The following is a 24,868-nucleotide window of genomic DNA, read 5'->3' as shown; positions in this document are numbered from 1 at the left end:
AGTTGTAGCTGCACGTGAGTGCACTGATTGCTTCAGGGTAAGGGATGACAGGTTTATTACCATGCTGAGAGGTAGTTGAAGTTTAGAAACTGAGTTCTTTTTTACACTTTCAAATTTTTTAATGTGCTAACATCATATTCTTTGAAATTCTTTTTTTGTCGAAGTGTTCAAGATGTTGGAAACGATCGTCCGAAGGTCAACATTCAGAGTAGCTGCAAGCTCTTCCTCTAGCGCACGAATAGCTTCATTGGTGTCAGCCAAGAGAACAAGAGGCAGCAATCTGCTCCTGTAGAAGAGCAAAGCTAATGCATCCATATGTGTGTGGAAAGCTTTCATTGACGTAAATCGATGTTTTCACCTTACACAGTTCAGGATCGCATTATTATCCAGGCAGCATTTTAGGAAGGCTAATCAATTTAGTTGTCTTGAAATCTTCAGCTTTAACTTGCTGTATTGACAGGCCTTGTGTGCGATGTAATCTCTGTGGATGATCATTACTCTTGTAAATAAGCTTATATGTTGGTTAGACATAGTTCTAATTTTTTAGGAAATGATAATGTAAACTAAATGATTAATTATAAAAACTTGAATAACCACAATAGTTAATCACAACACCCTTCCCCATAACAGAGATTACTAATTTCTAAATCTGTCACTATTCCATATATTCAGGGTACATCCAAAAAACTAATAAAAATGCTAAAAAAAATATGACCTCACACTAGTTACAAATCACATAAGAAATTGGCATCTCTTATCCACTCCATCAAAGACCAGCCACTTCCCCTAGACCTACCTGGAGTATGTCAAATTCCTTGAAGTTGCAACTGCCCTACTATGGCCAAACGGGCAGGAGAGTCAATATCAGGATATCCAAACCAAAGGACTACATCTGGTTTCACCAATACACCCACTCAGGACTTGCTGACCATGCACTGGACACCTGCCACAGAATACGCTGGAAGAAGGACACTTTATTACACCACAGCAAGTACAAGTATGAAAGTTTATTCCTGGAATCACCCTCAGCTCTAAAAAACTTCTCAAACCTCAACAAATTTGGGTGCATGAGACTACCCCAAATGCAGTCCAATGGCCAAGACAACCCAGTTTAGCCTATTAGGAGGATACCTTTAGGACTCTAGAACCGATTTCAGTTACCTTTCTTCAGCCTCATTTGCTTAGTGTGAGTGCCTGTATGCACATATCATTGTTTTGTGATCTCTGAAGATGGCAATGTAACATTGCCGAAATATAGGTAGTTATTCATTAAAGTCTTTATAATTATTAATTTGGTTTATGTTGTCATTTCCTAAAAAATTAGAAGTACAGCATATAAGCAGATTAAATGTATAGCCACAAGGAGCTTTGTGTTCCCTTCCTTGGCTAATTATTAACAGTTATCTGGAGGATACTTTGTTTTCTATGATTTCCCGTTATCATGCTTTGTCATGTTTTGAAAATTAACAATTTTCTTACAACATATCAACAGTCTGAATTCAGTTCATTGCTGAAAGGTTGAGTTCTGGGAATTGACCATTCTTTTACAGCCTGCATACCTGTGCAGCTTCTAGTACCTTGTACAAAGTGTTTATGCCACATATTATCATATATGCCAAAATTCTGCTCACCATTCCTTTCAGAGGATTGAAGTTGTTAAAACTTTGGTTAATAGAGCATAGTATCTGTTTCTTGTTTTAATCTTTAGAGCAAGAACACTCAATCAAATTTAATGGCATGGCTATAACCTTTGGCATTTTCAGTAGCTAGCTTTTGAATTCTTTCAATCCTAGTCCCGAGAGCACCAAATTTCCATCTCATCTCATAAATTTCAGGCATCTCACAGAATCTTGAAGTTTTATCTGATAGTTAACATATTTGTGAATCAGCAAGATTTTTAAGATATAACAACATCTGTTTAAATCATCCTGTTACAGTATATCACCTTTATAAATTATTGCCCTCCCTAGTTGGATATCAGCAGCTAATAAACTGCCCAAGATCATTACTGTAAATTAAGCAGCAGCAGTCCATGTAAAAAGCCCTTTTTCTGGCAGCACTGGCCACTCGCCTCTTAGAGTCTGCTCCACCCCACATATTATTATATCTATTACATCATATACTCTGATGTCTTTCTATTATTCGTCATCTTTTATCCATGTCACTAAGCTTCTTATCCATTTCAATTTGTTCCAGTTTAAATAATAGGCTTCTGTGCGATATCGTGTCAGAAACTTTATAAAGTTGAAGAGTTATTGTAGTATAGCCATTTTCTTTATCTGACTTACTTTGTCTTTTTATTACAGCATGTGAATAAATTACTAAGGTAACATGTACTCACTCTTCACAGAGTTGAGTTCCTGCCCACCATCATCATATTTCTGTTTGCCATTCCTGAATTCTTGTCCAAATTTTACTATCTCATAAAAGTAACAAGCAAAGTTATGTATACACATTTTATTAACCCTTACAGTAGTCTGACACCTATAAAAAAAAAAAAAAAAAATATCATTTAGACATTGACTGTATCATTGAAACAGGTTGCAAGATCAATTTATAAGTTGCTGTGAATTTTTATACGTTAAAGCAGATTCTGACTTGACATAACATTTAAAAAAAGCTTCAGTAGCAATCATCAATTTTTTAAATTTTAATAAGAAAGGTGGTCTTGACTACAAATAAGTAGTCATTTATCATAACAGCCTGTCCTGTCTAATCCTGCAGAATAGGACTAAAGGCTTTTCTAAGTATAATCCTCAAATTAGACTTTTATAATTTTATACTGTCCTGTTCTTCCACTACCAGCAGGCCAGCCGTTTTGAGAACTGAATTACATTCTGCCTGCTAACAGGCTTCAAGCTGGTTAATTCTTGTTATAAATATGTAGCTATTATGCCCATTCTAAACAGGACTACAGACTTCATCAACTTTATATTTAGCATAAGTTATTCAGTTTCTGTAAGTTTTAAATAGTACAACTATCAATCAGGGCTGTATGTCATGCTAATTTAATGAATGCTTCTTAATTACTCATCAGGAGAGGCAAATACTCCCCTCAAAAAAAAGAGATGGGGAAGAAAGAGGGGAAAACCCTTGGTAATTAATTAATAAGAATACTAAAATTAAACAAGAACTATTGTTTTAATACTGACCATTTACAAATATCTTACATTATAGCCTACCAGTTTCGCTAGCAAACTGTCTAGCTTTTTCAAGTTTTTTACAGAAAAACATAAAAACATTATAAACAAACTAGTAGCTAAGGTTACATGTTTGCGTGACAGAGACTGAAAGGACTTATTGTTCTTATTCATTATCACGCATGCGTGTTTGTTGTAATCGTGTAATGTGATTATTGGCTAGCTGTAGTTCAGATGGATTTAGAGAGAGGACCAGGTTTTTCCATGAGCTGTTTAGAATGGTACCTTGATTTCTGTTGAGGTTTCTGCCGGTTATTAACACTATTGTGGCTTCCTTAAATAAACGATGTCTGTAGTCGTCATCCAGATATGGCATGGAGCTGTTTTGCCACTCTATCATCTGGTTAGACGTACAGAAATGATGTGCTAAGTCGGAAGAGATACTTCTGTTGTGGTTTACATCACCAACATGTTCTTTTTGTCTGATTTCTAAACTCCGTGAAGTTTGTCCAATGTAGGCAAGACCACAGGAGCAAGGAATGTAATATACTCCTGGATATTTGTAGAATAGCACCTTATCTTTTGGGGATCCTAAAAACTGTCTCATGCTGGTGGTTGGTTTGAAGGCCACTCTGATGTTGTAGGCTCTTAGTATTCTGGCTATTTGATAAGGAATTGACCTGATGAAAGGGATCCCTACAGTAGATATGTGCTGGGAGCTTGATTCTTCTTGTCTGGGGTTTTCACCGTATAGATATTTTTTGATGATGTTTGGAGGATATCCATTTTGCGATAATGTGTTGGCTATTAGTAAGAGTTTAGTCTGTGTATCCTCCTCCTCTGATATAAACTTTCTGGTCCTATTTTTCAACATTTTGATAATGCTCAGTTTGTGTGTTTTGTGATGGTTTGAAGTATAATGAAGATATCTTCCAGTGTCTGTAGTCTTTCTGTAAATAAATAAATAATTTGACACTATTTGATTGTTTCTTTATCAAGATGTCTAAAAAATGCAGTTGACTGTTGTTTTCCACTTCTAGAGTGAATTTTATCTTGTTATGTATTGAGTTAATTTTATTCACAAACGATTTTAGGTTTTCTAAGCTGTCTTGCCATATAATGAAAATATCATCAACATATCTCCACCATACAGATGGTCTAGGGGAAATTGTGGAGAGAATTTCTTTTTCAAATTTTTCCATGAAAAGGTCTGCACAAGATGGTGATAGTTGGCTTCCCATTGCCTTCTAATTGTTGGGATATAGTGTCGTTAACTTTGAAGAAATTAGACTGAAGGCAGTGTCTAGAGGAAGGAGGTCTTGGATGATGTTTATTACCTCTTCTACTGGTACATTGGTGAAAATGGATATAACATCTAGACTGGCTAGCATGTCTGTTGGTGCAATCTTAATGGCTTGGAGTTTATTTACAAAATGCTGACTATTCTTGATATAGGATTCTGTTGATCTTATTTTATTATTTAATAAATTTGCAAGATGCTTTGCCAAAAGGTAAGTTGGGGGATGATCTTCCATCAACGATTGGACAGAGAGGTATATCCTTTTTATGTATTTTAGGTGTCCCATATAGTCTTGGAGTGATGGGATGTGAGGATTTTAATGTTCTCTTCACTTCTTCTGGCCAAATGTTACAATTTCTGATTAGTTGGCTTGTTTCATTATGATTTTTTATTGTGGGGTCTCTGTCTAGGATTTTATAGGTGGAGTTGTCTGATAGTAATACGTTTAACTTATCATAATAGTCTTTAGAGTTAAGGATAACTCTAAAGACTATTATGTTGAATTTCCCTTATCAGCATTTGTAATAATGATATCTTTGTTTTTCTTCAAGTTGAGGATTGCCTTTCTATCATAAGGAGACGTGTTGAGAATAGGTTGTTTGGCTTTGGCTAGGATTATCATACTTTTGAATCTATAGTGTTGGCTATGTTTTGTGGTAGTGGGTACAGGCCTTTTTCAATTCCACACATGAAATTCATTTTAGGAACGTGTTTGGGCATAAGGGCAAAGTTAAAACTTTTTTTGAGAATGTCGGATTCATTTTTTGTGAGACTATGATTCGACAAATTAAAGATCACTTTGTTGTCCGGAAGGTTGTTTTGTGTCCGATATTTTTCTTGTAAAGTTCATTGAATTTCCTAATTTGTTTGTCTTTATAAAGTTTGAAAGTTTTTTCATAACTGCGTTGTATCATTTGATCTATTTGATTCCATATGGTATATTCTAAATTGTTAGAAATGTCATCGAAGAACTTGCGGCAATTAATATCACTTTTATTTAGTTCATACCTCATGTGTTGAATCCTTTCTCTTACAAGCACCAATTAAGTGCGTAGATAAATTTTTTTAGCTGATATAGAGTTGATATGACCTCTGACTATGAGGAACTTTGGAATGATGGATTATTCCCTGCAATGTTTAAGGAATGTTAGGTAGTTCAAAAGTTTGGCCTTTCTGCATTTTTCTCTTTCCATGTATTGAACTTTGTGTTTCATTAAACATATTTGGTCATTTCATAATTAAACATAAGAACTATTGTTTTAATACTGACCGTTTACAAATATCTTACATTATAGCCTACCAGTTTTGCTAGCAAACTGTCTAGCTTTTTCAAGGCATTTACGGAAAAACATAAAAACTAGTAAATGCAAATTGAAAGGAACAGAAAAACGTTGTAAACAAACTAGTAGCTAAGGTTACACGTTCGTGTGACAGAGACTGAAAGGACTTATTGTTCTTATTCATTATCATGCATGCGTGTTTGTTGTAAACGTGTAATGTGATTACTGGCTAGCTGTAGTTCAGATGGATTTAGAGAGAGGATCAGGTTTTTCCACGAACTGTTTAGAATGGTACCCTGATTTCTGTTGAGGTTTCTGCCGGTTGTTAACACTATTGTGGCTTCCTTAAATAAACGATGTCTGTAGTCATCATGAAGATATGGCATGGAGCTGTTTTGACCCTCTATCGTGTGGTTAGGCATACAGAAATGATGTGCTAAGCCGGAAGAGATACTTCTATTGTGGTTTACATCACCAACATGTTCTTTTTGTCTGATTTCTAAACTCCGTGAAGTTTGTCCGATGTAGGCAAGACCACAGGAGCAAGGAATGTAATATACTCCTGGATATTTGTAGAATGGCACCTTATCTTTTGGGGATCCTAAAAACTGTTTGATGCCGGTGATTGGTTTGAAGACCACTCTGATGTTGTAGGCTCTTAGTATTCTGGCTATTTGATAAGGAATTGACCTGATGAAAGGGATCACTACAGTAGAAATGTGCTGGGAGCTTGATTCTTCTTGTCTGGGGTTGTCACTGTATAGATATTTTTTGATGATGTTTGGAGGATATCCATTTTGTGGTAATGTGTTGGCTATTAGTGAGAGTTCAGTCTGTGTATCCTCCTTTTCTGATATAAACTTTCTGGTTCTATTTTTCAATATGTGGATAATGCTCAGTTTGTGTCTTGTGATAGTTTTAAGTATAATGAAGATATCTTCCAGATTTGTAGGCTTTCTGTGAATAGATAATTTGACACTATTTGATTGTTTCTTTATCAAGATGTCTAAAAAATGCAGTTGGCTGTTGTTTTTTTCCTACAGACACTGGAAGATATCTTCATTATACTTCAAACATCACAAGACACTCAAACTGAGCATTATCCACATGTTGAAAAACAGGACCAGAATGTTTATATCAGAAGAGGAGGATACACAGACTGAACTCTCACTAATAGCCAACACATTATCGCAAAATGGAAATCCTCCAAACATCATCAAAAAATATCTATACGGCGACAATCCCAGACTAGAAGAATCAAGCTCCCAGCACATTTCTACTGTAGTGATCCCTTTCATTAGGCCAATTTCTTATCAAATAGCCAGAATACTAAGAGCCTACAACATTAGAGTGGTCTTCAAACCAACCACCTGCATCAGACAGTTTTTAGGATCCCCAAAAGATAAGGTGCCATTCTACGAATATCCAGGAGTATATTACATTCCTTGCACCTGTGGTCTTGCCTACATCGGACAAACTTCACGGAGTTTAGAAATCAGACAAAAAGAACATGTTGGTGATGTAAACCACAACAGAAGTATCTCTTCCGGCTTAGCACATCATTTCTGTACGTTGAACCACACGATAGTGGCAAAACAGCTGCATCCATATCTGGATGACGACTACAGGCATCATTTATTTAAGGAAGCCACAATAGTGTTAATAACTGGCAGAAACCTCAACAGAAATCAGGGTACCATTCTAAATAGTTCATGGAGAACCCTGATCCTCTCTCTAAATCCATCTGAACTACAGCTAGCTAGTAATCACATTACACATTTACAACAAACATGCATGCATGATAATGAATAAGAACAATAAGTCCTTTCAGTCTCTGTCACGCGAATGTTTAACCTTAGCTACTAGTTTGTTTAATGTTTTTATGTTCCTTTCAATTTGCATTTACTAGTTTTTATGTTTTTCCGTAAACGCCTTGAAAAAGCTAGACAGTTTGCTAGCGAAACTGGTAGGCTATAAAGTAAGATATTTATAAATGGTCAGTATTAAAACAATAGTTCTTATGTTTAATTATGAAACGACCAAATACGTTTCATTTAAACATTTTAATAAGAATACTAATAATGAGTGCTTCAGTTCATTACGTTTTTCTTTATGCAAATGTTTAATGGTTTAATTGCTTTAGTAATGCCAAGCAAGACTCTAAGCCATTTTTGGATGTCTGTTTGCTGCTCAGATAACTGAAGGGTTGATTAACCAAAGGTATCACATGGTATTCTACCAAAAGTCACCTGACACAGTAACCCATTCTAGGTTTGATTAATTGAAGGTGTTAATTGTAGATTATTTGAAAGTGAGGTAATTGAGAAATTACTGCACTTTCTTTCGGGGTGCTTAAGGGTCAAAGCTATATAACTGAGAGGAGACCTCCACATAGCCTTTAAAGGAATGCGGAGAACCGACCAGGGCTTCTGACCTAATGTCCAATCCTCACCTTCTTGTGGTGCACCCTGTTGGGTATCTACCTGTATACTGAACGAACGAGGATAGGCTGGCAATTTGGAATTTAGCCAACCAAATTGTATTCTTATTGGCTTAAACCAATATACAAAATGATGGTACAACATGACAAAATTTCATGCCGGCTGGGATGTCGCCTGGTTAAACAAGGCCTGTTGTTTTTGCCAGGGAACCAGGGTGAACAGCGAAAAGTCAGCTATTGGGACAAATCTGAAAACACACCCCAACTCAACATCACCAGAGTTAAAGATCGGTACTATTAACATAAGAAACCTGAATGGCAAAGAAATGGAGCTAGCTGAGGAATTAGATAAATACCATTTAGGGAATAGAACAACATAGTTAAGGATATAAATTAAATTAAACTTTAATAAATATTTTCCGATATTTCGGCAACGTCACGTTGCCATCTTCTAAAGGAACTTACAAAAAAGTTACGTGCACGTAGGCACTACAACACAGAAACTGGGAATGAAGCGATGAAGCTATTGTTCTCCTAACAGTCCTGATGGTGCCCTCTAGCAGGCTAAGTAGTTGTTCTTGGCCGTTGGGCTGAAGGTCTGCTGATGTAGGCCTCCCAAATTTGGGGCAGTTGCATACAACCAAATTTGTTGAGGTTTGGAGAATTTCTTAGGGCTGAGGCTGATTCCATAAAGAGTCTTTCAAATTTGTATTTGCTACGGTGTATCACTGTAGCTTTCTTCCACCGTATTCTGTGGCGTGTATCCAGAGCATGGTCCGCAAGCCCAGAATGACTGTATTTGTGAAAACGGATGTAGTCCTTGTGTTCCGAAATTCTGATATTCGCTGTCCTGCCTGTTTGGCCAAAGTAAGACAGTTTACAACTGCAAGGGACCTGGTAAACACCAGGTAGGTCTAGGGGAAGTGGTTGGTCTTTAGCGGAGCAGATAAGGGATGCCAATTTTCTGTAAGGTTTGTAACAGGAGGTCAGGTCATGTTTTTTATAAGATTTTGGTAATCTTTTCCGAGGTGCCTCGGATGTAAGGAATGGTGATGGATTTAGAGTAATCCTTGTTGGGGGGGGGGGGGTCTGTGGTTTGTAGGTTCTAATATTTTTTGGATTTTTTTTGGGGGGGGGTAGCCATTGGCCTCTGCCCCACAAAAACCAACCGTATGGCTTTGCTACATTGATGATGTGTTCGCTATTTGGCCACATGGCTCTGAAACACTTCTCTCCTTCTTAACACACTTAAACAACCAACACCCCAGAATCAAATTCACTCTGGAAAAAGAGGAAAACAACAGCCTCCCTTTCCTAGACACACTAGTCACCCGCCAGCCTAATGGATCCTTGGTTTTTCAGTTTACAGAAAACCCACCCATACAGGCCGATACATTCACCAACAATCCCCCCCCCCCCTCACAACAATATGGAGTAGTGAAAACACTATACAACAGGGCTAAACTAATCTGTTCAAACGACTTGGCCCTAAACACTGAACTAAATCACATCCTCAACACTTTCTCAGCCAATGGCTACCCCCCCAAAAAAATCCAAAAAATATTAGAACCTACAAACCACAGATCCCCCCCCACACACACACACAACAAGAATTACTCTAAATCCATCACCATTCCCTACATCCGAGGCACCTCGAGACACAGCGAATATCAGAATTTCGGAACACAAGGACTACATCCGTTTTCACAAATACAGTCATTCTGGGCTTGCGGACCATGCTCTGGATACGCCACAGAATATGGTGGAAGAAAGCTACAGTGATACACTGTAGCAAATACAAATTTGAAAGACTCTTTATGGAATCAGCTTCACCCTAAGAAATTCTCCAAACCTCAACAAATTTGGTTGTATGCGACTGCTCCAAATTTAGGAGGCCTACATCAGCAGACCTTCAGCCCAACGGCCAAGAACACCTACTTAGCCCGCTAGAGGGCACCATCAGGACTGTTAGGAGAACAATAGCTTCATCTCTTCATTTCCAGTTTCTGTGTTGTAGTGCCTACGTGCACTTAACTTTTTTGTAAGTTCATTTAGAAGATGGCAACGTGACGTTGCCGAAATATCGGAAAATATTTATTAAAGTTTAATTTAATTTATATCCTTAACTACGTTGTTCAATTCCCTAAGTGTTTTAATAATAGATAAATACCAGATCGACATAATAGAGGTGACTGAAACAAAACCAAAACTGGTGAGATTTTCTGAGCAATAAATATAAAATGATATATTCAGTCAATGACAATCAAGGAAAAGAAGGCGTAGCCATAGTATTCAACAGTAAATACGAGGCTAATCTTCTTGAATATCAGCCAGTGTCAAGTAGAGTGATGTAGGCAAATATAAGAATGGGGAACTGAACAATGAGACTTATTTGTGCCTATGGTCCCACAGAAGGTTCTACTAAGGTAGAAATGGAGGAATTTTTTGATGCTTTAGAAAAAGCAACTGACACAATGAAAAAGGAAAAGTTGGTCCTTGTTGAGGATCTAAATAGAAGAGTAGAAAATGATTGTCACACATAAAAAAAATATTTTGGGAAAATTTGGAGAAAAGAGCAAAGCTAATAATAATGGCAAATACCTGTTGGATTTCTGCTCAGGACATGGACTGGTTATTACTAACACCATGTTCCAACATAAAAATGTGCACAAATTCACATGGAGAGAAGAGGCAAGGAATAAGAAAAGTCTCATTGACTATGTTATTGTTGATAGTGATGTTTTCTCATTGGTGCAGGATACCAGAGTGTACAGAGGATTTGAAATTGGAAGTGATCACTATTTAGTCTTGAGCAGGATAAAATGATAAAATGAATTTCATTTTAAAAAGAATGACATGTAAGTTTTAAAGTGAATAAAAGTTGAGCAGCTCTCAGATGTAAACTGTAGACTAAAATTCACAAAGATTATTGAAGAAAAAAATGAAAGAGTTTGAGAACAGGAACCAAACCTTGGAGATTCAGTGGCAAGCCTTGAAGAAAACACTGATTGATTTAGCCAGAGTGGCATGTGGTGGGGTTGTCTGCAATGATAGAAAAATCAGAACTCCATGGTGGACACAGGAAGTTAAAGAGGCAGTGAAGGAAAAGAAGAAAGCATATCAAAAGTTCCTGTCAAATAAGTCAGCTTGTGCTCTGAGAGAATACAGAGACAAATGTAAGAAAGCTAAACACTGTGTAAAAATAGCTAAACAAAAGTCATGGGAGGACTTTGGCAAGAACATAGAAAATAAATACCAAGAAGGTGGTAAGATATTCTGGAGGTTGTTGAAGAAGCTTAGAAATGGAGGAAAGAGTGCTGTAAAAGGAGCTGGAGATGATAAAGGTGACATAAAAACGGGAGAAAAAGATATCTTTGAGGTATGGAGTAATTACTTTGAAAAATTGCTAAATGAAACAAGCAGTGATAGCACAGTGGTAAAAAACACTGCCCAGGTATACAGTCAAGAATACATATTCATACTTGAAGTAGAACAAGCCATCAAAGGCTTGAATAGAAATGCTGAAGTATGGTGGTATAAAAGTCTTACAGTGGCTGCACTGCATAGTTCAGAAAGCCTGGACAGAGGGACGAATTCCTGATGATTGGAGTATAGCTCTCATAGTACCCATATATAAAAAGGGAAATAAAACTGAATGTGAGAATTATTACAGACGTATTTCCTTACTGGGTGTTCCTGGCAAGATTTATGCAAGTATACTTGAGAAACGGTTGAGAAGAATTGTGGAAGAAAAGATTGGTGAAGAACAAGCTGGATTCAGGCCAAATAGAGGCTATCAGGATCAGATCTTCACTTTATGACAAATAGTTGACCAAGCATAGGAATATAACAAACATCTATATTTAAGTTTTGTCGATCTGGAAAAGGCATATGACAAGGTGCCGAGAGAGAAGCTATTCAATACGCTACAGTTATATGGTGTCAATGGGGCATTATATCAAGCAATACTTCGTCTTTATTTGAGCTGTAAGTCATCAGTTTGAATTGAAGAAAGTACAGGAAGATGGTTTATTGTTAAATTTGGTGTGAGACAAGGATGTACGTTATCACCTCTGTTATTCATTATCTATATGGATCACATTATGAAGGAAAGTGGTATTAAACATGATATCAAAATTGGAGATGTTAATGTCAGCTCTTTGCTGACATTAACAATATGCGGATGATGTTATACTTCTAAATAAATCCACTACAAGTCTGCTAAATTCCCTGACTAAATTAAATAACTGTTGTAATAGATATGGTATGAAGGTCAGCAATAAAAAGACAAAGACAATGAAAATAGGCAGAATCATTGAAAATGTCAACTGTGTTTTGAATGGGGAACCTGTGGAACAAGTAAAACGTTTCAGCTACTTAAGCACGATTTTTAGTGAAGATGGTAAATTAAATATGGAAATAGACAATAGAATCAACAAAGCTGGTATGGTAGGAAGTCAATTGAATAAATTCATATGGAATAAGAGAGAAATTAGTAGGAACACTAAATTAGCTATATACAAGACAGTGTTCAAACCAATTTTAACTTATGGATCTGAGAGCTGGATCAGAAGTAAAACACTTGACCAAAGACTAGATATCGCAGATATGAGAGTCCTGAGAAAGATTAGTTGCATGAACAGATGGCATCAATGGCAATATCATATTAAAAATGAGGATATTAGGAAAGAACTTGACATTGTCAGCATCTAGAAATGCATTAGCATTGCTAATATAAAGTGGTATGGTCACTTAAACAGAATGGGATGAGGAAAGATTAGCAAAACAAGTGTTCTCTGCCAGGTTGGCAGGAAAACGACCCAGAGAAAGACCAAGATATAGTTGGATTGATACGGGACGAAGTGTCTTAGATGATAGAAATATAAGATCATGTAATGTTGGAGTCTTGATAGGTAACAGACTGATTTGGAGGGAAATTGTAGATAGGAAGTTAGTAATGATGTAAATTTTTCATGTAGTACTATCATATCCTGTACACCCCCTTGAGGGTACATGGCAGAAATTTGATGATGGACTTTCTTTCGTAACAAGTTGAACTTTCTTTATTATTCAGAACCATTTTTTCTGATGCTAAGATCAAGTGTTGTATAGCTAGCAAAATGTAGAATTCTATAGTTCACCAAGTATGAACTAGTAACATCTCCTGCAGGTAGTGTATGCTGGCCTGGTTGACCAAGTATATCATATCCACTCCATCATATCCAATAGCATATCCACTCCACAGCATGGCAGGAATTTGATGATGATGATGGACTTTCTTTCGTAACAAGTTGAACTTTCTTTCTTTATTATTCAGAACCGTTTTTTTCCAATGCTAAGGTCAAGTGTTGTATAGCTAGCAAAATGTAGAATTCTATAGTTCACCAAGTATTAACTAGTAGCATCTCCTGCAGTTAGTGTATGCTGGCCTGGTTGACCAAGTGAATAGCATATCCACTCCACAACCAACAGCTTTGGGTTTAAATTTTGCTCCTACTGCGTGGAGATACTTTTAAATGTTTTTTTTTTTTTTAGGTGGTAGATGAATTTCATCACACTGTGTAATAGAACACTACCCTGCTTATTGGAGGTGTGAAGTGGCTTATAAGGCACCATTTTAGATTTTTAGAGAAGAATTCATGGATTATTCGGTCCATAGTCTACCCACAGTACTGAGGGGGGGCATACTAGAGGTTTATTTCTTTTTCTGGGATTCACATATAAATATATGCCCCTTGAGATAAACAGAAAAATAATTGCACAAAATATATGCTTTGAGATAAGAGGATAAACTGCTACTTGATAAATACTGTAAACTGTTTAACAATGATAGTAATCTTATAAGCTTTCTAATTGAAAAGTTGTCAAACATTGCATAGTATTGCAAATGGGTAAAAGGGTGGGAAGAAAGCAAGCTTATTATTAGTTGTCACTTTCTCATTTTTTTTTTCTAGACAGAAAGTATGAGTGCTTGAATTTTGTAATTCAGACATTCAAATTAAAAATTCTAAAGGGGGGGGGGAGCCAAAACAGTAAAATATTTTCTGCAAATAGAGAGTAGAAGAAACTTTAATCTCTTTCATAGTGATTATGAAATCATAAAATTCAATATAAAACATGTTTAAAAATTCTAGGTGGCTGTCAAATATACTAATATGTAAGTTCTAATGCAACCCTACATAGTGTTTTACCTTTAATTGAGGCAAGTGGTTGTCTGTTAAAACATAACTGTGAACTTGTTACTGGATGTTATTTTTTAGTTGCTTTCACAACAAAACTATATATTAAAAAATGAAATTAAACTGCATATTAAAGACTGTGACTGCAAATATATCTGAGTATATTTGTACTTGTTTTCATCCTTATTTTACCCCCACATAGCAAAAAAACAAACAAACAAACCAACTGCTCTTTTAATTCATAACTGCTACTTTTATGTGAAGAGTCCTGTTCTGTCAGGTGTCTTCTCCCTCCAGGAGATTGACTACTGTGTGTCTCCACCATTCCTATTCTGCACCTCTCTGCTGCATTCCTCATATGAGAGATGGGTCCAGTCTTCTATATTTTTCATCCACTCCAATCTTTGTCTTTCCCTCAACAGTTCCTTCAAGAAGTGTCCTTTGCAGGCAGTGTTATATCTGAGAATATGTCCAAAATAGCTGACATGTCTCTTTTTAATTTCTTTCATCAGGCTCCTGTTTATGCCTAGCATCTCTAGTACCTCTTCATTTGTCTTTTTATGATATCCTCATAATTCTGCACAGCATCCACATTTCAAAGACTTCCAGAGTGTCCATGTCTCTACTCCTTATAATGTAAACCATATGTAGCATTTGGAGATTCTTAGTCTTGTTTTCAGATTTAATTCTCTAGATGTCAGTAGATTTTTCATACTGTTGAAAGTTGACCTTGCAATTTCAATCCTTTTTCTAATTTCATCTTCTGTCCTGCCATTCTCTGTGATCAAGTGTCCGAGGTATATGTATGTTTGCACCTGTTCTAATTTATTTCCTTTTATATTGATGCATATTTTTGGTATTTCCTTTTCTCTTGAAATTATCATAATTTTTGTCTTTTTAAAGTTGAAACTGAGGCCATACTGTTCGCTGCACTTGAGGGTTTCATCTATAAGAGTCTTGAGGTCATATTTGTTTTCACCTAGAAGAACCATGTCATCTGCATATCATAGGTTATTAACCTACAGTGATTCCTTTGAAGTTACTAACTTTATTAAATATTTCTTCTGTGCACAGGCTAAAGAGAATCAGAGACAAGACACAGCCTTGTCTCACACCTTTCTGAACTGGGAATTCTTCTGAGGTCTCTATTTATTCTGAAAGATGCAGTTCTGTTCTCAGTAAAAATTAGTTATTAGCTTAATGTCTTTTCCATCCATGCCTATTTTTGAAGGGATTTCAATTAATTGCTCATGTTGAACATTGTCGAATGCCTTTTTGTAATCTATGACGCAGAGGTATATGAAGAGTACTTAACTCCATAACAAGTTGCTTTCATGTATCTTGCATCCCATATAGAGAGTGCTTCATATCAAGTTGTTGTTGCTCAAGAATGGAGTCTGCTTTACATGGGATATGTAATACATAAAAGTACTATGAAGTTACCTAGTCTTTGCATAACTGTAACATTTGTTAAGCTATTTTTAAAAAAAAAAAAAAAAAAACTTTTTTTGCATGGTTTTTGATTATGTTTAGTTAAAATAAGTTAAACTATGGGGAGAAGTAGGCTTCTGTGTATCATTAAAGAGAACAGGTTTAAGATGGTGTTGTCTGGCATGAAAACCAAACAGACCAATATCCTGGAGTAATCTAGGAAGATTAGCAAGAGATCTTTTGATCGCTCATGAGGTTCCTAGAACACAGATAGTTCTGTTGAACTTTAACAGATTGAGAGACCATGGTGACAGGTTTGGGAACAAATTGTTCACTACTGAGAACCAAGGTTTGACTCAGTCCTATCTGGCAGAACCAAAGGGATGTGGTTCCTGGAGAGTAAATCACTGTGGAGCAGTGAGGAATTTCTTTTTTAGATCATTAGAAGATTAGAGTGAATCACTGGTGCAATATGGTGAGTCACTGATTAGTTTTCACCTTTTGGAGAAACTATTCATGAGGCTGTTCCAAAGAAGAGGTAAATGGAATGGATGAGAAGTTAGTTCAATAGGTTAACAGCAAATGAATGGTGACCAGCAGCCACTTATGTAAAGGAAAGTGGTGGAATCAGTGGTGGCCATTTCAGCAGAATATTGCATGAAAATACCTGTAGAAGAGGTGTCAGCAGAATTAGATTGTCTATGAGAAAGTGATTACATTGAATCAGCGAGAGAGAGAGAGAGAAGGATAATCAGTTAACTGGATTTCCTTCTTCTAGATAACATCAATCATTTTCATATTTTGGTGCATCATCCCAAATATGAGAACATTATTCCATGATTGGGTGTATTTGGGAATGTGTAGTATTAGAAGCTGTACAGGTGAAAAGTGGTGTCTTGAGTGAAAATCTTTTGCAGGCTGAGAAGGTTATGGATGTGATACATTTGTGATGGGAAAGGATAGAGATGCAAGTCATTCCAAGAAGAGAAATCTGATCTTGTCTGGAGAACTTTCTTGTGAGAAATTAGACAAGGCTACGTTTTAATAGCAGTGACAGTGAGGACAATCTCATTGAAAGTTTACAAGGCTCTCCTCACCCCCACTGGAGAATGACAAGTTGATCAGCGTTGAAGGTATTGGAGATCTTGAAGTGGAATAATTAGCACTATGTGGTTTGTTAATGAAGAAGAGGAATGGAGAGCATCAGCAAAGTTAGTCATGAACATGTTCTGTAGTCAGTGAGAAAAGGTCATATATGTATAGAAGGAGGAGCATAGATGTGAATACAGAGCCTGCACTGTCATTTTATTGGTGGAAAAATCCGAGTAAGAAAATCACTCTGACACTTAATGAATGACCGGAGAGGAAATGGATGATCCATTTAAAAGAGTAGAGGGCAGATTATATGATGGTAATGTGGTGAGCAGGTCTTTGTGTTAGACATGATCAGTGTCAAAAGTGGCCGTGAGTCTTTCTGAATCTTTACATTACTTATGTCTAAAATTAGGCAAGTGCGGTAGAATTCGTATTCTGCTATACTCAATTTATTTGTATTGTTTGGTTGGGAGTAGATCTTAAGATTAAGAGAATAGAAAAAGTAATCTAACAGATCATGGAAAAGAGATAGAAGCAACAGAAATGTCATTCAGTACCATTATAGTGTGAAAGACCATGAGACTGTAAATGGCTGGTTGAATAGTTTTCTGTAGAGGAAAATTAGCTGCAGTATATTTGAAAAACAAGACCTGATTAAAGCAGTGGTCAGGGTGTTGGAAAGAATATTCTGGTAGGCAATTTGAGTTGTTGATATGGAAGATGGCATAGCCACAGTTTGGGTATTTGGATTGCAGAAAATCAACAAATCAAAGTGGTCACAGAGGTTATCAAAATTTGGAGACTGATAGAGATAGCAAGCAAATGCTACAAAATGTGGTAAGGAAATTTTGAACCAGAGCATATCAAAAAAGGTAGAATGATGTCACATCTGATGAATGCAGAGGTACTGCCCTTAAAAGTGCCAGAATCATGTAAAGTATATGTTGAATAGTTGAAGGTGGATAGTAATTGTCAAGGTCACCAGTTGTGGTTCTGTTAGCATTAACAGATTAGAAGTGGATGACTGTGAGTGGCCACATTATCAAGGCCACAAATTGGTGCAGTGGATGTGGAAGCATTATTTTAGCATGAATTATGGAGGTTTTTCTGGTAAGATTTTTATTTTTGTGATTTTTGGGTGGATTTTTGTTGTTGGAGATTTTTTCAGTCTGCATAATTTCTTTATTTTGTCTTTCCTGCTTAGTGAGGAAGAAAAGTTAAATAAATAGGAGGATAAGCAGTAGGTGGTTAAAGATGCAAAATGTTCCTTACACAAAGTAAGTGGCAGCAGGATTATTTGCTAGCTAGGAGGAAGCCTCCTGATTTTTTACCAACAGGTTTGGTCTCATGTACTAGCTAGCTGCTGACTTGTAGAACCATTTCACCAAACTCTTCTAGTTATGGAGGTTCTGACCTGTATAGTTGGCATGCCCTTGAAGGGTATTCTTTCCCCATTTTTCTTCTTCTGTAGTGCCAAGAAACTGGAAGCCTTGCTATGGAGTACAAACTTGCCAATTGCCACTTCAGTATTTTAATAAGAAAGAGTGTGGTGGTGTTTCACTAGATAATGAAATTCATTACTACCTAAAAGTCTGGTTGACATTTATTCCACCTAGAGAAAGTATGTCTGTGGTGACAATACTTACTAGATTTGGCTTGGTGTTGTACATTACTAGCTCATTAATGGGCAGATATATAAGTAGTATAGCATTGAAGATATATTATTATTATCTGAGACCTCCAGGGAGTCAAGGACTCATCTCACATCTAAACTTTTGGTTTGCATGTTCATGTATAATAAAAATGAAAATTACTTATTAAGTGGATGTGGAGTGAAATGTAGATGACAGTAGTTTCTTAAAATGCTGGTCTGTATATAGCTGATGCCAATATATTCCTATTGTTATTGTCAGAAAAAAAAAAGTTGGTTTTAGTCATTTTGACAGTATGAATTTGTTTTCACTTTAGTGCTAGTAGAAGTTGGATTTAGTAGTTTCTCTTATTTGATAATTTACGTAAATAGTGTTACAGTATTCAAATAATGTAAACTCAGTTTTTTTTTTTTTTTTTAATCATTAATTTAATTGATTTTTCTCTTTCTCTCTCTCTCTCTCTCTCAGGTTATCTTCCACACATCTGGCAAAAGTGCGTCACATATAGATCAAAATGGTCCAACTGTTGAGGTTAATCCTGACTGGACTTTAATATCTGATGTGGAAGAATTTAGAGTACGAAGTCCTTCAACTGGTCACACCATATTTTCTACAAAATATGAAGATTTTAAATTACCAAAAGGGGTTTCTCACCTCAACATTAAAGAAGCTCATGTATCTAGGGTAAATATAAAGCACTTTTTTAATTAAAAAAAAAAATATATATATATATTAGAGATTTTAAAAAATTTTATGGTACCTTCTTTAATATCAAAAAATTGTGTAATTATTATTATTATCAAGAGAGACCTCCAGGGAGTCAGAAACTCATCGAGAGGTGTAATGCCTTTTTTTTTTATTATTTTCCAGAGTAGGCAGAACTCAGAAGCTGTATCTTCTGGAATTTGGTAGGTATCCTGCCTCCACTCTTAATTATACATAATAGCTGAGCTTACAGCTATGGATAATTTACACGATAAATTATCATGGTAAAAGAATAGCAGATGGTTGCACCATTTCTTGATCCCTAATTCTCTCCCTAAGAGTCATATCTGATTTGTTAAAGTAATGTAATTTCAGTTGTTTAATAATTAATTTAATGTTCAGCACCAGTTATGGTTTCTTATTTTTTTTCCCTGAGATGCAGGGTTAAAAATTTAGTTATATATTTGAAAAAAATCATCAGGGGAAAACATTTAATAGACAGAAATTTGATTTTGCTAAATTACAAAACACTGAAGTCTGCAATTAGTTTAAAATAAAGTTAAGGAAAAAGTATGGATATTAATTTTGAAGAAGGAGAAGATATAAGGAATGATGATATAGAGACTAAATGGAAAAAGGTAAAAACAAGTCCTTAATGATACAGCAGAACATGTTTTAGGAGATGCTAAAATAAAGAAAGAAGAATGGTTATTGATGGAGACTAGTGGATGAAAGGAGAAAAAAAAAAGCTGAAATTATGTACAAGAAATACTCCCTAAAAGGAAAATGAACTTAAAGACAAATATAAGGTTTTAAATGAAAGTTAAGAGAAGTTCCAGTTAAGATAAATTTAAAATTAAATTTAAATTAAATAAAAGTTAAGATAAATGGCAATAGTTTGAAGAACTGGTATTGAGGGCGCAACAAGCTGTAGACATTATAACAGTAGAGAGTTATGCAGTATTATAAGAAAACTTTCTGAAGAAGCCATGCAGAAGAATGTCCCAGTGAAGGATCTCAATGGAAAAATTCTAGTGTCAACAGAAGAACAATTGGAAAGGTGGAGAGAAATTTTAGTCAAATCTTGAACAATAGCAGGGATAGACAGAAATAAAAAAAAATTAAAAAAAGTAGATGAATTAAAAATTGATACCACCCACCCTCTAAGTCGTATAGATAAAAAAAAAAAAAGCTATTAGAGAAATGAAAAATGGGAAAGCAGCAGGACATGATGGTATCACAGCAGAGGTTCTAAAATCTGACATGACAACAATCACAGATATGTTCTACCCACTATTCCAAGATATCTGGGAAAAAGAGATATTCCCTGGAAGAATACAGGAATAATAGTAAAAATACCAAAGAAAGGAGATTTAGGAAACTATAATAATTGGAGGGGCATAAACCTGCTGTGTATCATTAGCAAAATTTTCTGCAAATATTCTTTCACAAATCTTTAATATTTTAGATGAGGGCATGAGAAGAAAGCAGTCTAGTTTTAGGCCAAATAGATCATGTATAGATCACGTTAACGCTTTAAGAATAATAATCGAACAATAGGGTGAATTTAACTCTCCTTTATATTTGTTATTTGTGAATTATGAAAAAGCCTTTGATTTTATTGCTAGAGATTGTGTGTGGAATGCACTTCAAAACAAAGGAATGCCACAGAAGACAATAAACCTCATACAGGAAAGGATGTAACAAATTCCAGTACCAGGTGCTGCATGATGGATATCTGACACAACCCTTTCAAACTACATCTGGGGTGTGACAAGGATGTCTGCTATCTCCCTTATTATTTATACTGGTGCTAGATCAAGTTCTAGAACAGACAGCAATGAAATATCATGGAAAATAAATAAAACTTTGGGTGATCTAAAGTATGCAGATGATGTATGTCTAATTGCTCACAGACATGCAGATATCCAAAATAAACCAACCCCATTACAAGAAGAATCACTGAAAGTCAGTTTGAAAATAAATATAAACAAAAAAATTAATGAGAATCAATGTGAACAACAACGTTCTAAAGAAAGGAACTGGAAAAATTGAAACTGTTTCACATTTTACATATCTTGGTAGTGTTTTATCTGCAGATGGAGGGGCAACTAGAAATGTTGACTGAAGGATTCAAAAGGCACGAAGTGCATATGCCAAACTTAGTAGAGTATGGTCAGATGAAAAATATTCACACAGATACAAAATTAAAATATTTAATGCATGTATTAAATCAGTTCTTTTATATGGATGCGAAACATGGTGGTTTCAAAGGAAATACAAAAAAAACTACAAATATTCATAAATCGATGTTCTGCAGAGCATACTTTGAATTTGGTGGCCACAAATTATTACTAATGAAGATCTCTGGAAAAGAACAAATTATCAAAAAGTCAACCTTGAAACCAGAAAACAAAAATTTAGGTGGATTGGACATATGCTTAGGAAAGATCAAAAAGAAATCTGTCATGCAGTCCCCACAAGGAAAGCGAAAGCGTGGCCATCCTAAAAATACATGGAGGAGATCAACTTTAATAGAATGTGAGAAGAAGAGTTTTGCTGAACTAAGACTAGTAGTAAGGATAAGGAACTGATGGAAAGCATTTACAGATTCCCAATATTCCTGATGGAATCTGGGAAAGAAGAAGGGTAAAAACTCAAAATTTAGAAGAAGAATCCTACTTGTCTGCACCAGACATCAGTTAAACCAGGAAACCAAGTTAGTTAATATCTCTGTTTTTTTTCCCTCCCAGAAACTCATGTTATTAATCCCACTTGCTGCACTATTTCAGACAAAAATACAAGTGTCAAGGTTTAGGATCATGAGATATAGCAGTTGTCTACTCTAATCTAGTCACAAATGACTTGTAAATCACCAGTAGCCATGAGCTCGGCAAAAGCTAAGGGCAGAGAACTACTGCCTGCTGATTTCCAGAAGTTAATTATGCTAAAAGAGCTCTATCTACTCCATTTGGGAAATAAAATGGATCATTAGATGCATTTTGATGCTTCTTTAATTAATGAAGATGCTCCATGAAAAAGATTTTAGGTCATGTCTCATGACCACTGATACTGTAACTGGATGGTAAAAAGAGAATAGAACAACAATTATGAAATGGAAAAGCATGTTACAAATATGAAAACTCAATCTGTATACCATTAGAATTCAAAGTTAGAAGACGATTAATTTGTAGTTGAAACACAATCACACACACTAATTTTCCTAAAACTAGCTTGTCATTCTTCTTAAATTGATGGATCAGAGCTTCACCACTCTTTATTATGTACAGTTTCTCTTTTTTAAAAATGTAGTTTGTGTAGCAACTTCAGTTTTGAGTCAGTGGACTTTGCTTCTGGAAGATATAGCAGGATTTGCAAGAACTGATTTAACTGAACTCACAGAAACAAATGTCATTCTGGTGTTCTTCTAACCATACCATCACAGATCTGCCAGTCTCTCCATACTATGAAAAACTACAAGGATAAGGAACCTGACATATGCCTGGATGAGATAACAGGAAAAGTTGATATTTCAGAGATCATAAAAATGTCACTAACAGATGAAAGGAGACCTGCAGATATATATTAGATGCACGCCTGTGTAGCTTTCAGATAACTATTGACATAAGGGATAGAAACCTTAACAGTAAATCCTGTTGAGGTGAATGAGGATGGAAACCGTGGCTGGCTATTAACTTGGAAATGATTGAAGTTGTGACATTTAGAGAGAACAATGGATTTAACATGCAGCAGTTCTTTGATATAAAAGAGTTACAGAAGAACATCAAGTATGATACTCAAGTTTTGACTAGATTTCTGAGAAGGATGATGGCAGAACGTGGTATTGATGTATCTTCCTGGATTATTTTTCTTTCTGTAGACAGAAAACTACAAACTACTATCTGCATATCTTGAGATATCTAAGAAAGGAAGGTGTTGGATTCTGATTATGTAGAGATTGGAGTAATTATTATTTGCTTCAGAATCCAACATGATCTTCCTTTACAAAGGCTAGACTTGTAAATATTATTTAATGTAAACAACTTATTTTACAATTTAATATTCATATAACTACCTTTAATTTTGTCTAATATCTAATTATTTAATCAAAGATATATGTATTAATAATGAAAAGACTGTATTAAATATTATTAAGCTATTTTAATTATTACTATGTTAATATTATAAGAACTTGTATGTGATAATTTAACTGCGCATTAATTGAAATGTTAATATTCTCTATTTATTCCTATTTGTAGAAGTTTAACGTTATGCAATAGCTCAATTTTATTATGTTTTGTTTTGTTCTCGTGGAGACTTATGTAAGAGAGCACGAGTATGGAACATCACATGAGGAGAATGTTGAAAATTATTGAAAAGAGTTTTAGTCAAAGAATTCACGAGAACAATTTAGGCGGAAAGAATGCATATATAAAGCAGGAACGCAAAAAAAAAAGATAGAGAGGAAACAGAGAGAGAGAGGATTGGCATTGGGTTAGAATCGGAGCTTTGGGCATTCGGGAATCAGAGTGTAATAATAGCGAGTCGGCGAGTTACTCAAGCAGCTAATTTAAGTCTACTAGTCGAGAAGCAGTTAGCTAATAAGTTGTAGAATAACAATTATAGCTACGGAAAACAACTGAGAGACTATTAAATAGACTAGCAATACTTGAGTTGAGATTTAATTTCAGTGTCGACCTTTCAAGGACATACGGAACCTTGAAGCAAAGCACGAAGTTAATAGAGAATAGTAGAGGCTGTAAAGTTGAAGTTTACCGTTAGCTGTGTTTTGAATTATAGTGCCTAAAGAATTATTTGAATGCAGGAGGAATGAACAATTGTGCATATTAAACCTCAAGATAAAGAATTATTGTGTATTGCCTTAACTCATGAGTGATCAGTAGTACTTTATGCAACAATGTTTGTTTATGTGTATTGTGACCGATGATTAATTCAGTTAATTCTTAGAAGAATTATTTTAATGAGTGCCGTATACTGCTCAAAGTGTTTACAGTTAAAAAAAATGTTTGTGTGTAAGTTTATGAAGAAAGAAGATTATCGGTAAGATTATTCCAACCATTAATATTCCTTTGCAGAGAAGTGTGTGAGTTTCATCCTAGAATTTCCTTATACTAATAGTAACTATTGCAGAAATTAGCTGAAGTGTAAATTTAAAAGTGTTTGTTTGTGAAGAGGTGTTACTGCAATTTTTGTCGTATTTGGAACTTAAGGAACTGCGAGAAGACTGTATTATAGAGATAACAGATTTACCATTGTATGAGTTGTATGATTGAATTTATCTGAGGAGTTAAAATGTTTGTGATATCTTAATTACTGATTTGAATTTAAGTGTAAAATTTGTAATTCTAAATTAAATGTTTGTTTTTGTTTATCTAAGGTTGTATTTTGCCTGAATCTCTTTTACTGCACCATTCATAAAATATTCGAACCTAAGCGGGTAAATTAAGTAAGTCAAATGTACTCGGCCAGTATATATAATAACAACATATAAAGGAAGGGTAATTGAGAGTTGGTATATCTTCAATTCTTGAACTAATTCAGATATAAAGTGAGTCTTTAAATATAAATTTTCTTTATATTTGAATTAGAAATCAACTTACAACTTATCAATTAGTTAAGAACATC

General features: G+C 35.3%; 1 protein-coding gene across 4 annotated transcripts in view; it reads left to right on the top strand.

Annotated features, from left to right (window-relative positions):
• Scgbeta (sarcoglycan beta) overlaps positions 1-24,868 on the top strand; it is a 112,424-nt gene that overhangs the window by 60,821 nt on the left and 26,735 nt on the right. For all 4 annotated transcript variants that reach the window (XM_090391201.1, XM_090391202.1, XM_090391203.1 and 1 more), the window contains one exon: positions 18,986-19,201. In XM_090391201.1, the coding sequence (XP_090247327.1) occupies positions 18,986-19,201 (216 nt within the window). The remainder of the gene's footprint in view (positions 1-18,985; positions 19,202-24,868) is intronic.

The sequence above is a fragment of the Typopeltis vanoorti genome, chromosome 4 (assembly GCF_054136105.1).
Source record: "Typopeltis vanoorti isolate ZY-2024b chromosome 4, IOZ_Tvanoo_1.0, whole genome shotgun sequence".
NCBI classification, from domain to species: Eukaryota; Metazoa; Arthropoda; class Arachnida; order Uropygi; family Thelyphonidae; genus Typopeltis; species Typopeltis vanoorti.
Note: the sequence above shows the minus strand (reverse complement) of the source record. Positions and strands in the feature narration are given on the sequence as shown.